The sequence below is a fragment of the Ciconia boyciana genome, chromosome 2 (assembly GCF_034638445.1).
Source record: "Ciconia boyciana chromosome 2, ASM3463844v1, whole genome shotgun sequence".
NCBI lineage: Eukaryota > Metazoa > Chordata > Aves > Ciconiiformes > Ciconiidae > Ciconia > Ciconia boyciana.
The window spans coordinates 130,979,619-130,995,331 of NC_132935.1; the positions used below are offsets into that span (position 1 = coordinate 130,979,619).

The window sequence follows — 15,713 nt, forward strand, 5'->3', positions numbered from 1 at the left end:
CTTTTCCCTCACCCCGAGGGCGCCGTTTGCGCCACGCTGCGGGTACCTCGGCCCTCACACGGCCGGGGCCCAACGTCGGGCCGCGCGTCGCCATCGTCCCGCACCACAAACCGCCTCCGCCAAAAACCCGGCTCTGCCTTCCCTCCCCTCAGCCACGCGGCCCTCCCGGCAGCGACGCAGGAAGGGGAGGGCGCAGCGGGCAGGCGCAGGCAAGAAGGAGGGCTGGGAGGAAACACCTCCCCCGGGGGAGCCGCAGGCGGCGGGATACGGTTACCCACCGCCCCGCCGCCAGCTCGGCTGCCCCAATAAGGTGCCCCAGCGCCTGCCCGGCCCCCGCCCCGCCCCGCTCCGCGGTCCGGGCGCGGAGAGCGGGGCCGGCCCCATCCGTCACGGGGCGGCGGGCGGGGCCGGGCGGCCGCGGGGAGGAGACTTTGCGCTCCCATTGGCTATGTCCCGCCAAGGAGCGTCTGTGGTTGGCTGCCGCCGCTGCCGCTCGCAGCGCGCGGGCGGTGGCGGGCGGCGGCGGGAGGGGAGGCGCCGGGGCGGGTGGCGGCGAGGCGGAGGTCACTCGGCGCGGGGGCGCAGCATGGCCGCGGCTGTGGTGCTCGGGGGACCTGCGGGCTGGTGGCGCTGGCACAGGCGGGTGCGTGCCGCCCGCGCGGCGATGGGTAAGGAGCTGCCCCTCCCCTCGGCTCGAGCGGCTCCGCTCTGACCGCCGGGCGCTCGTCGCCAGGCGGGGAAAGGCCGGGCCTTTCCAGGGGCTCGGCCGGGGAGCGCTGCTGCCGCGCTGCCCTTGGCGGCCGCGGGCCCTCCGCGCCCGACGGGTCCGGCCCCGCGCCTGGCGGGCCCCGGAGCCGCCCCGCCGTGCAGCGCCCCCGGTGAGGGACCCCCCGGGAGAGCGCTGGGGGGTCATCGCTGGCACGGGGCGCTCCCGCGAAGCGGCTCCCACTGCCGCGTTATTTGAGGCCGTACCGGAGCTTCGGAGTGGCTTAGCTCAATAAATTTTTTCTCTCATTTGCTTAAAATAGCATGCCTGGAAATTATCAGAGCCCACAAGTGTTTCCTGTGGCACCAGTGACACGTTAGCAGTACCTGTCGCCTAGATTTGGGCAGTTCAACCCTCTCAGTCATTGTACCCGATTATTTTCCTTAAACTGAAGGTAAATCCAGCGGCACTCCCTCCTGTTCCAGCTCCGCAGGCACTCACTCACGCATATGGTTGATTCATGGGCGGTGGAAGGAGCAAACACCTTTAAATGTCCTGTCGGTGCAAGTGAACGAAGAATGTACTTGCAGAACTGAAGCCCAAACCTTTTCCCTTTTCTAACTTGGAAATCACACTACTGTTTCCAAGTATTTTAGCTGCTGAAGTAGCTAACTGAAAATACATCTTCAATAGTCTTTTCGGTGTCATTTTGATAGCAGTCTGTTGCTTGTGTATGTTACTGTATAGTTAGGCTCCAAACAGACAAATAGGTGAAGACTTTTCAAGTAGTGACGTGGAAGAAATATATTATTTTAAATGGTATATGATTCTAAAATCTTGACACTTAACAAAGGGTTTCAGGAATTATTTAATTACTTTTAAGTAAGTAACTTCTTAAAAATTGTAATTCCCCTTTAAACCTCATTTAAACCAATCAATTAAAAGTGTTTGACACTTAACTTTGAAATTAGCTTTCAGTGTTATTTTTGCTTGACTGTCTCTCTCCCACTAATGCATTATTATTTTTATAGTTGCAGCTCTGGTGTTGTGCCTTGTAATAGCTCAGGTGCAGCAGGCATATTGGTGACATGCTAGTAAAGTTAAATACAGGAGACCTGTTTGTTTATTTAGTACCTTTTGTGATACCACAATTGAAAGCAGTAGCTTTCAATGTATTTTGAACTTTCTGTGCATGGTAACCATCAGGTATTTCTGTAAGAGCTTTGAAATCCGCTGTCTTGTTCAGTATTCCAGTGGTCATGTTTAATGTAGAGAAGATGGAAGGGATCTGGTTTCTTGGTGTGAAAAGGAACCCAAAACACTACACTGGCCCTTAAAGTTGAAAAATATAATTTGCCTTTGCCTGAAGACCTGAACGAGAAACTGTGACTAAGTCTAAGGAGAAATTGTGACTCTCCCAAGAAACTTGCATAGAACAGAATTTCACCCACAGTGTTTAAGCTCTGACTTAGTCCATAGTGACTGCGCTGAATGTCCTGTTGACTCTGAGAAGTGTTTATGGGATGAAGGTCTAAGCATTAAGCCTTCTTAACTGCTAAACTCTACTGCTTAGTTATATGTCGAGATTTCCCCATCTCTAATGCGTTTATTAGGTTTGCCGTCCTTTTCTTTAGTTTTGAGTAGGCTAATATTTGTCCTTTGAGTCGTGATTTCATCAACTGTCATTCTGAGTGGAAACACCATCCTAGTGAAGGAACTCTGCAAGCTCTGAGAGCTGTCCAACACCACAGCTTGGTTAGTGAGCAGGCTGTCTTCATTCACGTATTGAATGCTCCTTAGTTACTTCGTCAGTTGCTCTTTGCAGCTGGCACAGACCATGATGGATTGTTTCTTCTGTATGTTTATACCAGAGGCTGTTAAATCATCTATGAGGAAAACAGCTGAGGGCAGATTTTGGAGGAGCATCTTGGGTATGTATGTTTGTGTATTAGCAAGTTGGATAGAGACCATATAGTCTTGTGATCTGCAGCTGGCAGTCGCTGGCAAAGGTGCTTCATGGAGAGGGTGTATATGACCTTACTTAAAATTACATTTTTGATGGATGTGGAGAAATCCTTCCTGGGGACTGCTAGGGAGGACGCGGCTGAGAAAGGAAGATTTTCTGGTGAATGAAGATTCATCAGCTGATCTGTTCATCAAAGAAGAGTGCACCCTGCTAGAGAACGAAAATATCCTTACTAATAGTTTTGGATGAGTAGTAGAGACCCATTCAGTTAATAGTACTTTTGTTGATGCAGGAGCTGTGTTTGAACTGTCGAATGATTCCATCCTCTGGTGCAGAGAAGCATTAATTACTGAGCAAGAATTATGACAGAAAGACCTGCATCTCTGAAGTCCAGCACATTACTTAATTAAGGGACCAAGTGTACACTTGATATTCTTTTTAGATGAAAAGTACATACTACATGTTTTTGTCTTTAATGTATTAGCAAACGTTTAATGAGGTATAGCTACAGATAAGAAAAATGAGGTAAGAAGACTCTGACTGTTACAAGATAGCATGTCTGTTTTTCATCAGCAGACCTTTACAGAGGCAAGGAGAAGCAAGTGGGATGTTTTCAATGTAAAGCTGGCCAAATTTAGAGTCTTGTAATCTTCTTAAATTATGATTTTGGCAGAGTGCAGTTCTCAAAATCATTGCATAACCTTTAAAAGCCTGTGACCCTGGGGCAATTTAAATTCCATTGTCAAAAGCTTCTAGGAGCAGAAAGACCTGATTCTCCCTGTGTACAGCTGGCCTCTCTAACTTGTATGTTTCTCCATCTAGTTCCCTCCAGGATCTAGTTCAGTAGAGGTTTTATGAGTTTCCACAGAGAAGTCTGCACAAAACACAGAAGCTCTCTCTGATCCGTTCTTTCAAAGCAGGAAGGAGAAAAGGGATGGTGTCTTCTGTTCTACTTGTACCAGAACTTAAGATGCTAAATCAGTGGCAAAATCCTTCATTTAGTGGCTCAAATTGACTTGTCATGTTTCCCTCTCCTTGTCGAGTTACTTCATATGCAACTGTACTTTCTCATAAAGCCCTGAGCAAAACCAGCAACTTCAGTAGTTGAGCTTCCTCTGGGCATCTTCCCCATTAAATCTCACCTATTGTGTTGGAAAAGAGCTCAAGATTCACTGATCCAGAGAGATCAAGAATATAATATGACTTGCAACCACTCTGATTAGGAAATTCATATGGGACTGGAATATGTGGGCTATTATCCCTTGTGCCAGATTTATTGGTTTAATTTGACTGTGGAGCTAGGGATACCATTCCAGGAGCTAGACATTTTGGTGAACATGGTTCAAAATAGATTTTATAAAGCCAAAAAATAAGTAATATAGTTGAGATTACAAATTGAGAGTTACTAGTTTCTCAGTCCTGTTCTTGACCAGTTAGACTGTGCTTTCCTTCAGAGTAACAAGCATATTGGACCTTTTCCAGCTCTACTGTCTGTGGTCCTATCCAGCTATTAGTTCCTTTTTGTTTGAATACAAAGAGATGTCCTCTGCACTGCGTATTATAATGTCTGTGCAGTCTAGTATTTGCAGTGAATTCAAGGCACCACTGGAGCTGAAATTCTTTCTTGAAACTGTAAGAGTCATTACTTTGGGAGATAGTGTAAAATGAAATGTAAACATCTGAAATGATCTAAACATGTAACTGTCATCGTTCAGGTTAAAAAGAAGATTGCTTTCAGTATGCTTATGTAGAAGCTTGAAAAGACAAGTTTTAGGTCATTGACAGGTCAGGTATTCTAAGGACAGGATTGTATTCTGTGCATTTCTGAATTTACTCTCTTAATGGATGTATTTTGTTCAAGAAAAGGCATTCAGAGATTTATAAACTCTTGCTGATTTTTAAATTAAATTATTTTAAGGTAAAATTCTCGTGAAACTGTCCATTAGGTCAAGTGTTTCTACTGTAGGCTGACTTTTCAAAGCAAAACATTTTTATCTGTATTTTCTGTAAGCCCCCAATATGGCAAGAGGGTCATAAATTGATCCTCCTCATCAATGGAGTCTTTATAGGCACAGGGCTCTGCAAGCACACATTCCCTCAAGAGAATAATGAAGAATCTCCTGGGAATAGCCCACATTCTTTGGAGTCAGTGTAGCTGTAGCTGGTTTTGCTCACAATGAACTTGATCTATAGGTTAACCTATGTTGCTGGTTCTGTTCCCAGTGAAGGAGAATTAGTTGCACATGGTATCAGTGATTATTTTAAAAGTAGCTTCTATTGCTCCTACTTCTGATGTTCTGCTCTCTGTTAGAAGTTGAATGTGGACTGGGCATTTTTCCAGCCATGTGATTGCAGCAAGTTACTGTAGATTTTATGGCTGAAGTAAAATGGACTCAATACCACAGGGACAGTTTCTGCAAATGCTTATACAATTGATGGGATTAGTTAAGCGTACGTGTATGTGGGTTTGCAGAATATCAATCCTTAGATGTTTGAATTATACAGTTATTTCAAAACCGACCCTGTGCCATGTATCAAACAGTAAACAGTGCCTAGATATTCAAGCTGGACATCACTTTCCATGATAGCACCTGTGGAGTTTCATCTAATAGGAAGATGTGAAAAATGGTATCTTGTTAAACATCCTCTGTTTGGCAAACCCCCACTGTCTTAAGTAGTCATTAAAAAATATGCCATGATTCTAAATGCAGTTGATTCAAATTTAATTTAAATCAGCTCTATTACGTATGTCTGTGAGCTAATTCCATCAATCCTTTAAAGTGGTTTTCCTATATTTGAGTACCTGGGGATCTGGAGGTTTTCCAAAGCTGTTAATCAAATTATATCATTTTAAAGTGGCTAATTTAACACTGGGCTGTGAGAAGTTAAACCAAACTAAGAAGTCAGAAACTGAGTCAGGAATTGGACTGTTTCTCTAACAGGTGCCAATTCCTGTGGATTTGAATATGTTCTAGTTAGCACAGAACAGAAAATGGTCCCTGATTCATGAACTAAGACAAAAGAAAATCAACAGAGACAGACAAAAGGGGAAATAATAGAATACAGTGACACAAAACTAATAATACTGATCAGCATGTTGCCTCGTATTCCAGCCTAACTGTTGCTATGCCTTCTGGGGATATTGCAAATGAAGACTTTTAAGGAAGGCCTTATAGTAGAATAATGAGTTAGTTGCATGGATATTTACATTGTGAAGAGCTGCCTTGGAGAAGTGATAGAAACACTTCTTGGCAATAGGCCTCTCATTGCTGTCCAATTACCAATTGATGTCTTAATAGTAAGATGTGATGATAGCCATGAAAAGTCGTCAAAGCAAAGCAGTCTTATGTGACATGGTAGAGAAAAGTAAGGCAGGATGCAGAGAAGGAGTGACAGAAAGTAGCATGAGTAAAATGTCCTTCTCAATTCCCAATATTTCCATGAAGATCAAGGCAAGATTACGTCTGTTAAGTTGAGGCAAGTGGCCAGGTTCTGAAGTAGCTGAGATCTCAGATATGATGAAGGAGGGATCAATGAAATTTAAGCAGATCATGGATGTGTCTTCTAGGCTGTAGGTATGAGTGACAGACATCACTGCTGGTGTCAGCACTGGTATAGAAAAAAGGTATCAAGAAAGTTCTCTGAAGATGATTAAGAGATTTCTTGATGTTTAGTTTGATGTGCTGGTTAGACGTCCATGAGAAGGTGTGAGAAAAGAAGAGATCAGGATAGAAGTGAATAGTCTACAAGAATGAGCCTAGACATGGTACCCACCATGGTACCCATGATGAGATTACTTGGAATTCACAGAAACAAAGAAAACTGAGGTTTGGAAGCAGGCCTAACTTTAAAGCTAGATCAGGTTGCTCAGGGTGCTCCAAGGTTGCTCCGAGGATGGAGGTTCCACCACTTCTCTGTGCAGCCTGTTCCAGTGCAGAACCTTTCTCCTCATCAGGGATGCTTTTCTTATTTCCAACCGGAATTTCCCTTCCTGCAGCTTTTGGCCATTGCCCCATGTCCTATTGTTGTGCACCTCTGTGAAGAATCTGGCTTCATTTGCTCTATAACTCCTCTTCCCTCCCACTCCATAGGTAGTGGAATACTGCAATTAGCCTTTGCTTCTCCAGGCTACGCAGATGGTTCCCTTAGCCTCTGCTCACACGCTATATTCTCCAGCTCCTCAGTCATCTTAATTGATGTGTGCTGGGCTGTCTGCAGTTTGACCACATCTCTTGTGTATTGTGGTGTGTAGAGTGGAATCGCCGATTTCTTTGATTTGTTGGGTATGCTTTTGCTAATGTAGGGCAGTATGTAATTAACCTTTTGCTGCAAGGATGCAGTACTGACTCATGCTCAACTTGTTGTCTATGGGAATCCACAGGTCCTTTCCGTCACAGCTGCAACCTGTCTAGCTAGTCCTCAGCCTGCAATGACATCTCGTGCCTCAAGTACAGGACATTGTGTTTGTCTTTGTTGAACTTCTTGAGGCCCATTTCTCCAGTCTTTCTGAATGGTAGCCCTGCCCTGCAGCTTTTCAGCCGTTCCCCTCAGTTTGGTGTCATATGTGATCTTGCTGCAGGTGCTTATGTCCCATCATCACAGTCATTGATGAAATTTTTAAGCAGCCACAGCCCCAGTATTGACCCATGAGGACCATCACACATAGCTGACTGTTGCTAGTCTTTGAACCACTGATCCCTGTTGTTTAAGCCCAGACAATATTTCTTCCATCAGGCAGTCTTGCAGTCCAGTCCAGTGCATACTTTCCCTGTTTGGCTACCAGAGGAGGCTGTTTTGAAAGTTTTATTGAAGCCAAGGTAAATAAGATTCACTAGTATTAAGGGGTAGAGAAAGAAAGATACTGAAAACTGGGACTTGAGCCTCTACAGGAGGCTGGAAGCTTCAGGCTAGCAAAAGGAGCAATTTTAGATTAGTGTAAGTGATGTACTGGGGAAGACTGACTCACAGAAACTATGAGAAGAAAAGACTCCAAGATGATTACTATGGCTGATGATGGTGTTTTAGGCTCTTTGTTAATTTGTTTCCGAGATTTGACATCTAGCACTTCTTAAAAAAGCAATGTGCTCTTTTCCTGACTTATCTCAGTTTGCACTAAGCATTTTCCCAGTGCAGTTTTCTTTTAAATTGTGCTACTTCTCTAGCTATGTAATTGCTGCAGGCATCTGTGGAAACTGTCTCAGACCAAAGTTCTCTCAACGAACCTGATTTATTAAATGTGGCACTTCCAAAATAGTGCTGCAGATGAAAGAGCCTGACCATTGCTGGCTAAGAAGGAGCTTAAAGTCAGAAAGACTTTAAAATGATTAATCAAGTGTTATTGCCCTAGAGAGGATTCTTTGCTAAGGATTGAGACCTCTTAGAGTCTAGATCCAGCTTAGGCACATTTTCTGTATGTGCGCTTCAGAGTTACAGTAGTTCCGTAGTTAGTTAGCCTTGTTTCTGGCTGCTTAGTTGCCACATGCCTTAGTGTTTATTCTGCATAACTTTTTCCTTTGCTGTAAAGGAGAAATTATTTTATGTAATCGGCAAAGAAATCTCAGCACTGCCAAATTGTGCTGCCCTTGGATTAGGAGTGTTTAGAGTGATTAGACAGTGGTTGCAGTAGATGGATGCCTGCAATGCTCCTTACTGTCCAGCATTTGATACACCTGCAACACTACTTACAATCCAGCATTTGATACTCGGCTAACTACTTGTAAAAAGTAACTGACTGAAACTGTAGTGTTTTCTGTAGATTGTAGATTATGCTTTACAGTTCTGTCTTGGTAGCACAGCAAATAGAATACAGTGGTTATTCCTGTAAAGACTTCATCGTTTTGTATTTATACTCTAGTTTGTTCTAGTTTTCAGTATTTGCTTTTAAACTATAGTGCAAGTGATTACATGGCTCAAAGAATTGGCAATTATTTACTATTGAGACTTTTACTTTTAGGTTAGTGGTTTATATCTGGGTGCAGGATCAGAAGAGTCCAGTTATTCTCTGTGAGGGGCTGCATAAAATAAAGTGGCAGCCTCAGTCCATTTCTAGAAAAAAAGTGCTAAATCCCAGGGCTGCAACTAAAGTTGCAAATCAGGAGTCTGTAACATACATATAAAATTTGCTTTAGCATTTCCAGTTTAGTATTTAGCATTTCCAGTTACATAACAAAACAGAGACAAGCCTGCATATTTTAAGTCTGTGTTTGAGCTTTTCTCAGACTAAAGCTCAGACCTTAGCTTTCAGGGATGTTGCTCAAGTTTGATTATTACTATACTTTTTGAAACACTCACATTTTCCTAATTAAAATAATTTTCTTTGCTATGTAAAAAATCATTCAGGGATGGTATTTGTGGCCCAATGTGAGCTGTAATCTACAGTTTAAATTATGTGGAATAGGAATCACATTTCAGCCCTTTTAACTATTTAATTTGTCTAAATCAGTGCAAACAGATTATATGCTAGCTTTTGTTACATAATTGTTATGCATTACTCTAAAATACAAATATATTGATAATTATTGTTTTGCAATCAGTGTGTTCTAGGGCAATGGCTTCCAAAACCCCAGTTGGATTTATTGGGCTGGGTAACATGGGAAATCCAATGGCAAAAAACCTGGTAAAACATGGATATCCAGTTATTGCATATGATGTGTTCCCAGAAGCTTGCAAAGAATTTCAAGACTTGGGTGCCCAGGTATAGTAATAAACTTTCTTTATTCCAACAATAACTGTATGTATTGAATGGTTCTTGCATGTGATATTTTTTAAATAATCTGTTTTTTTCTTGCTTAAGATCATAATTGGAACTACAACAGCTTAGTGAACACAATCTGAATCTGAGAGGTTTCGCTTGGAGCGAAGTCATGATTCTACCCTAAGTCATTTTCATACACTTAGCCAGAATTGCTACCTTTCTGGACTTCTCTAGCTGTTTTGGTTTTTTTTTTTCCCCTTTTTATAAGAGTAGGTTGATGGCCTATTCTTTCACCTCCTTCTTTCTACTGCTTCTTCCTCCCCCAGGTCTAGATGGCCAGTGGGCTGCTTTTCATCTGGTTCCTACTTTGACCTTTTCAGGTTAGATGACCCTAGTTAAAAATTCCTGCTGGCATAGCTGTAAGGGTTTTAGGGACATATGAGCTTTCCTGCTGCTTCAAGGTGCAATCCTCAGGGGCAGGGGAAAAATCTAATTATTTAAGTGCTTATTCTCTTGGAGGTGAGGAAGGTTATGGTGAGAGAAGAGGAAGGAATGAAAAGGAAAAAGGAGGGAAGGAAATTGATCACATTAAGGAGGTTTACCTTCCTGCCATATACCCTGCGAAATCTTAGCCCCATTCCAGTCAGTGCTATTGCCTTTGTTGATCTGTTAATACACCCAGAAACCCATTCAGTCTCTCAGATGGTTGGGACTGTCTTCTGAGTGTCTGAAATGTATTTGAATGTTTTTGACATACTTCAAAGCTACACTAGTTTAGATAGTTGTGGTTGGATGGATAGGTGCATAAAACACTGAAACAAAAGAATATAGACAAGTAAGGAGAAACCAATGCAAAAATAATACTCTGATATGACAGTGTAGAGGATAGGATGAAATTTTCCAGCGGTGGCAAGGAAATTGTAGGTAGATTTAGATAGAGGAATTGTATGACTTGAAGGTCTAAACTGTTGGAGCTAATTGCAGCTGTTTTAAATAATGAGGTAACATCAAGATTCCCGAAAGATAAAATGATAAAGTGCACCTGTTGATAATTAATTGCAGCTCCCCCTGTGTAATTACAGAATCTTGGCCTTAAGTGGGAAAGTAAGCTTTTCAGCTTGTTTTCCTAGCTACTGTTTTTATTTTGTTAAAGCAGCTGAGACCTTCAGGCATGAACCAGACCTGTCTTTAGTAAGAGGCTGGGCAAATGGAAAGGAAGTCTGTTTTGAACAATTGGTTCTATTTTTAATTCATGTTCTATGGTGGGATCTCTTTGCTGTGGCTGCCCATTTGGATAGCTTATTGCCATAGTAATAGAATCCTTGGCATCTACTGCAAGACTCAACATGTGATATTAAAGGTGAACTGTAACGCTTTTAAAAATAAAGCCAAAACTATGTTTGAAGGTTGTAAATCACTAAGAGAATACATGGGTAGGCTTAAATACAAATAAAACACACTTAAAGAAAATATGTGAACATAACTTCCTCTTCTTGATCTATAGGTGTAAATCCTACCCCAACATTTTTTTCAGGACTTGGAAACTTGTGGGTCCAGGGGGCCTTGTAGAAACTACTGTAGAAGGAACATTGGGCTCCAAGGGCTGCTTTGTCTTTGGTCTGGCTGGTAGGGTAAAACCATTAGGAGTGTTACAGAGGTGAAAAGATGCCCCCCAAGAGACAGTAAATGTTGTCAAATGTCCACTGTTTAAAGTCAGTGCTGCACTAAGATATATGGAGGATGAGGGATGTTTGATCATAAGTCTGCACATTCTGTGACTCCACTTTCTTTAGCTTCTGAAGTAGAAGCTGGGAGGTAGTGTATGTCAGGAGGCAGCCACGTGCCTGCTGATGGTGAATAGTAAGGGGAAAACTGGCTGAGCAGGAGCATATAGAACCACTTGGGGTGAAACTTGGAGAAAGTTGCAAGGCTACAAACAAGGGAGAATACTGAACAGTGCTGTGAGCAAGTAGGCTGCCTCCACACAATACTGTCTCTTTCCCCTTCCTCATAGTTATCACTTTATCACACAGCAGAGTGCATATATGTCACACAGTTACTTTTCTTCAGTTTACATATCTTTGAATCATATCTCAAATTTGGAAGTTTGAGAATATTACTGAAGTCATCTGATGCATAAAGCAGCATAAAAACAGAGCTTTCCTCGGTGTATTCAGTAAGAATTGCATTTCAGGCGAGCAGAATTATTAATTGACGTATCGTAAATATAAAGAAAAAGATAGGGAAGCATTTTGGAACAAATATAAGCAGATGCGCATATAGAAGGGCATAAACCAATGACCAGTATGAAGAAAAGTCTTCCCTATCCAGTTGCATACTGCAAAAGTTTGCTTGAACTGGCAAGTATCAGAACATGTACAGAACTTGCTGGGCTGCTGCTCTGACCCAGTATGGTCTATGCTAGTAATCAGCAATTAGTATTTGGTATGTTTTTTAAAGTTACACCCATATTCTTAATGATTTCAAATGCTTAATGTTTCTTAATAGCTTTCAAATCATTCAACTTTATTTCTGAGACAGGAAGTCCCAAATTAAAAAAAAGTTTTGTATGCTGCTTGTCAAACCAGGTATGTAGGTTTCCTCTGCAGTTATTAATCATATTTGTTACAGTACCAAAAAGCCAAGAATGACAATTCCTACTTTAATTCCCACTTTTTTTGCTATTTACTTCTTTTCTCCTCCTCTAATAATACACATTGGGTCTGAACCGAACCAGAGATACTCAGAACTAAAGACAAAGGTGTCATACTTCTGTATAAAGAGCTAGGCTCTCCAGTCTCCAGGGAAGCAAGTCATAAAATTAACTAATCAGGTATAGAAGCTTTTCTGCTTATAAGTGCCTCATTTATTCCTCCTAACCTTTGTTCTTTGGACTAGAATATGTTTCCTTTTATAACTGTGCATTATACCAGATGTTTTGTGTAGTATTAACTTATTCTTTCAAAACAAAAACTGCATGTTTCTAAGTCCCATCTATGCCAGTTTTTTTTTTTGAGAGCTTTGCTCAGTGCATATATACAGTCTTCCCTTCTTTTACTTATTTTACAATAAGTAAAACTGAAATCAAGAAGTTTATCGTGCTGTATCCCAGAAATCCTTCAAGATATTATTCAGCATTTCTTACAAATGTGTATATACCTTGCTTTCTTTGATGCCAAGACCTTCTAAAACCATTATATATTAAAAGATAATATATTTATGTCAATGCCTTTAGTATCAAAACTAGCAAAAATGACAACAGATACCTGTAGTTAAAAATAGATAAGGAAAGGTGAAATGAGGTCATCAATTTGCTGATTTGTCTACATTATGGAAAGGAACCAATTTTTGAGGTAGCTGTTAAACTGCTATTTCTTTAACCCCAAAGCCATGCGATCTGGAAATTCTAATTTATTCACACTGACTAATAATTGCATATAAAATTTTGCTTAAGACATTTCTTAAAGTTTAAAAACCCAAGGCATATAATACATCCAGCAGAATAGATCATTGTAATATTAAGGTTCCTCTTCATCATTCAGCAGCAATAACTGGAAAATAAATACTACAAGCCCTATCCACAAACCAAATCTACTTTCTGTTCATCTTGCTTCCTGCTTGGAACCTAATTCCTTCCCATAAAACTACCTGAATGAGTGAAATCAGATTTGATCCTTGTGGGCTGAAGATGAAAGAATAAGCTGTAGCTTTTTGTTGCTGTTTTCCCTCAGCTATGAATGTATTAACAATGCATTTTTTAAAGAAATTAATTATTTTAAACTAGTATTGGACAAAAATTTTAGTGGCAAATGCCTTCTGGGTAAAACTGTGTTCTTTGAGTTCATTGGCAAAACTCAGTACTTTAGCTGTCAGTATTTCACTTGCTGTGTACGTATATTAAATACCATACTGCCTGCCTCTGAGAATGAGCTGGGGAAGGTAAGTTAGGTAAATTTATTTAACAACAAATAGCTAACAATATATTTTGAAATGTATTCAGACATTTTTGGTGAAGTATGCTTTAGCTGATAATTTTCTTTTTTTGAAAATATCAGCCATAATATTGTGAGAATCATCAGTTAGTTTATCTGATATTTTTTTTAAGGGGAGGCTCAGAGGTGCGTTAAGCCTTTTTTTCTTTTTCCTCAGTCTTCCTCTCTTCCAGTGCTGTATATAAGCCAAGGAAAAAAGTGAGATTTTTGTCATCCTTAGTGTTGCTCCTCCTTAGAAACATTATAGAGTGATATTTTGTATAGACGCATGGTTTACAATGAATTGAAGATTCATGAATGGGTTGATGGGATGCAAGCATCCCCACTGATGGATGTTCTGGAGGAACTTCTGTGACATGACATCCTTTTCAATTTTTTTTTATTTTTCTGTTGCTGGATCCAATTAATTGACATTTCCCTTACAAGAGCAGGATTTGTTTCGTGTTCTAATTTTTATGTAGCTTAGTTGTGACCGGTGACCTGCAAATACTAAAAACAAACTCAGAAACATGTTTGACATTTCTTTTTCAGGAAATGTAAGCCTTTTTTTTTTTTTTTTTTTTCTCTAAAAGGTAACAGATTCCCCAGCAGATGTAGCAGAAAGAGCAGACAGAATCATAACCATGCTGCCTTCTAGTCCCAATGCGATAGAAGTTTACACAGGAGCAAATGGAATTCTAAAGTAAGAATTTGTTGTAGTCTGGAGAATTCCCACTCCTAATCAAGGCTGTGTTACACAGTTTGTCAAACGATCACTGTTGCTGTAACTCTTGCTGTGCCTTCAGGGCACTTAACTTGATGTTCTCCTCTGTTTTGTTACTATTGATATTTCTAATTACATGAGTTCTCTTAAGATGTGCTTGCTTTTGAATGGCTTTTGGCTAAAGTCTTAATTTTCTTTTCAGTAGAATAATAATTTATGTGAATTTGAGACAACTTAACTGACTGTTACCTACCTTCTCAGTTGCATGTTTCTTTTACTGTAATGTAATGTACTACAGACAAGTAGAACTAGAATATTTGCTGGCAACAATTATTTGCTCAAATACTTTTTTCTTTAACTTGAAATCCTATAACTGAAATTTTCTGAAGAGATGCCATTATGTCTCACAATATTAAAGTACATAATATAGAATAGCTGACAATTTCTACTCTTATTATCTATTACACAAGAAAATATCTAGAGTCTGTTTAATCTGAACCAGTGTTCTTTAACTTTTGTGGAGGGATTTCCACTGAGCCTAAAATCCATAGTTTGCAGAATTCTAATACTCAGAGCTTTTGGACTTGCCAAATTAAAAAATAAATAGTATTTAAAAGGCTCTTCTGGCCACGTGAGCACTGCTCCTAGCAGGCTGACTAAGGCTACTGAATACCTTTGAGGATCATGCAGGATCTTACTGCTATCCTGGTTAATAATGTAAAGGAAGAAATATACAGCAGACAAAAGTACAGTAGATTGTCTAAAACTGATGATAGCTTTTTTAGGTATTGATCATAGGCAATATTAAGGTGCAGTGATTAGAAAATTAAATAGAGGAGAGGGATTTTTTTATTCTCCTTCCAATACAGAAAATAATAGTTGCTTCCTTCCCTTACTGTCCATAGTTTAATTCCCCACAAAGTACGACTGAGCAGATCTAAGTATCTGTAGCTTAGACCCTTGAGGGAAGAAGGGTAATTGGATCAGTCCCACAAAGCTGGGCAAACAGCTGTGGGGGAATTGTATCCAGGATGGCAGTGCTTTGAAAACCGATTGGCAGTATTTACTGATATAATGTAGCCAGTTAATCTTTTGAGTACCTAGATGTGGAAAATACTGCGGGGAACAGAGGATGTGGAAAAGCAGTCCTGTGCTGCTGCAGTTTCTCAGCCTCCGTATTGAAAAGAAGGAAGTGTAATTTGACAGTAGTGGTTAATTGTCACTGTGAGTGACCTGGTCCTTGGTGACTGGTTTGACTTTCATCATTTTCTGAAGCTTTTTAAGCTTTACTGAAGAAAACATTGATGCTCTGGAGTGTTTTAAGGGTTAACTTCATCATCTTGCTGTGTTACCGAGGAGCCTGTGCCACTGCTCCTTGTTCTGAACATAAGGGGAGATGATGTAGTGCTGTGTCTGCCATGCTGGTTTTCGTTTGCAAACTAATTGCAGCAGCTCATCCCTTCTGTGAAAAAGGACAGGTTCTGTGTATGTGGTGCTTTTTGAGTCGAGCTACAGTGGGGTCCACAACTGTATGTATATATTGAGAGACTATTTCCAGCTATCTAGGTAATTTGATTCAGTGAAATTCACTATACTGCCAACAGCATGCAAGGTGCAGCGAGGCTCTTCATCTGTCATGTGTAGCTTTAAAT

The 15,713-nt window shown here is 40.8% G+C and overlaps 1 protein-coding gene across 4 annotated transcripts in view; it reads left to right on the forward strand.

Moving 5' to 3' along the window:
- Positions 1 to 540: 540 nt before the first annotated feature.
- Positions 541 to 15,713, forward strand: part of HIBADH (3-hydroxyisobutyrate dehydrogenase) — an 85,635-nt gene continuing 70,462 nt past the window's right edge. The window contains exons 1-5 of one of the 4 annotated variants that reach the window (XM_072854077.1): positions 542 to 668; positions 1,029 to 1,160; positions 2,578 to 2,637; positions 9,206 to 9,366; positions 13,931 to 14,040. In XM_072854077.1, the coding sequence (XP_072710178.1) occupies positions 2,595 to 2,637; positions 9,206 to 9,366; positions 13,931 to 14,040 (314 nt within the window). In that variant the 5' untranslated portion in view covers positions 542 to 668; positions 1,029 to 1,160; positions 2,578 to 2,594. Of the gene's footprint in view, positions 669 to 1,028; positions 1,161 to 2,577; positions 2,638 to 9,205; positions 9,367 to 13,930; positions 14,041 to 15,713 lie in introns of all 4 variants that reach the window. The other 3 variants (XM_072854075.1, XM_072854078.1, XM_072854076.1) reach the window with 3 other exon arrangements.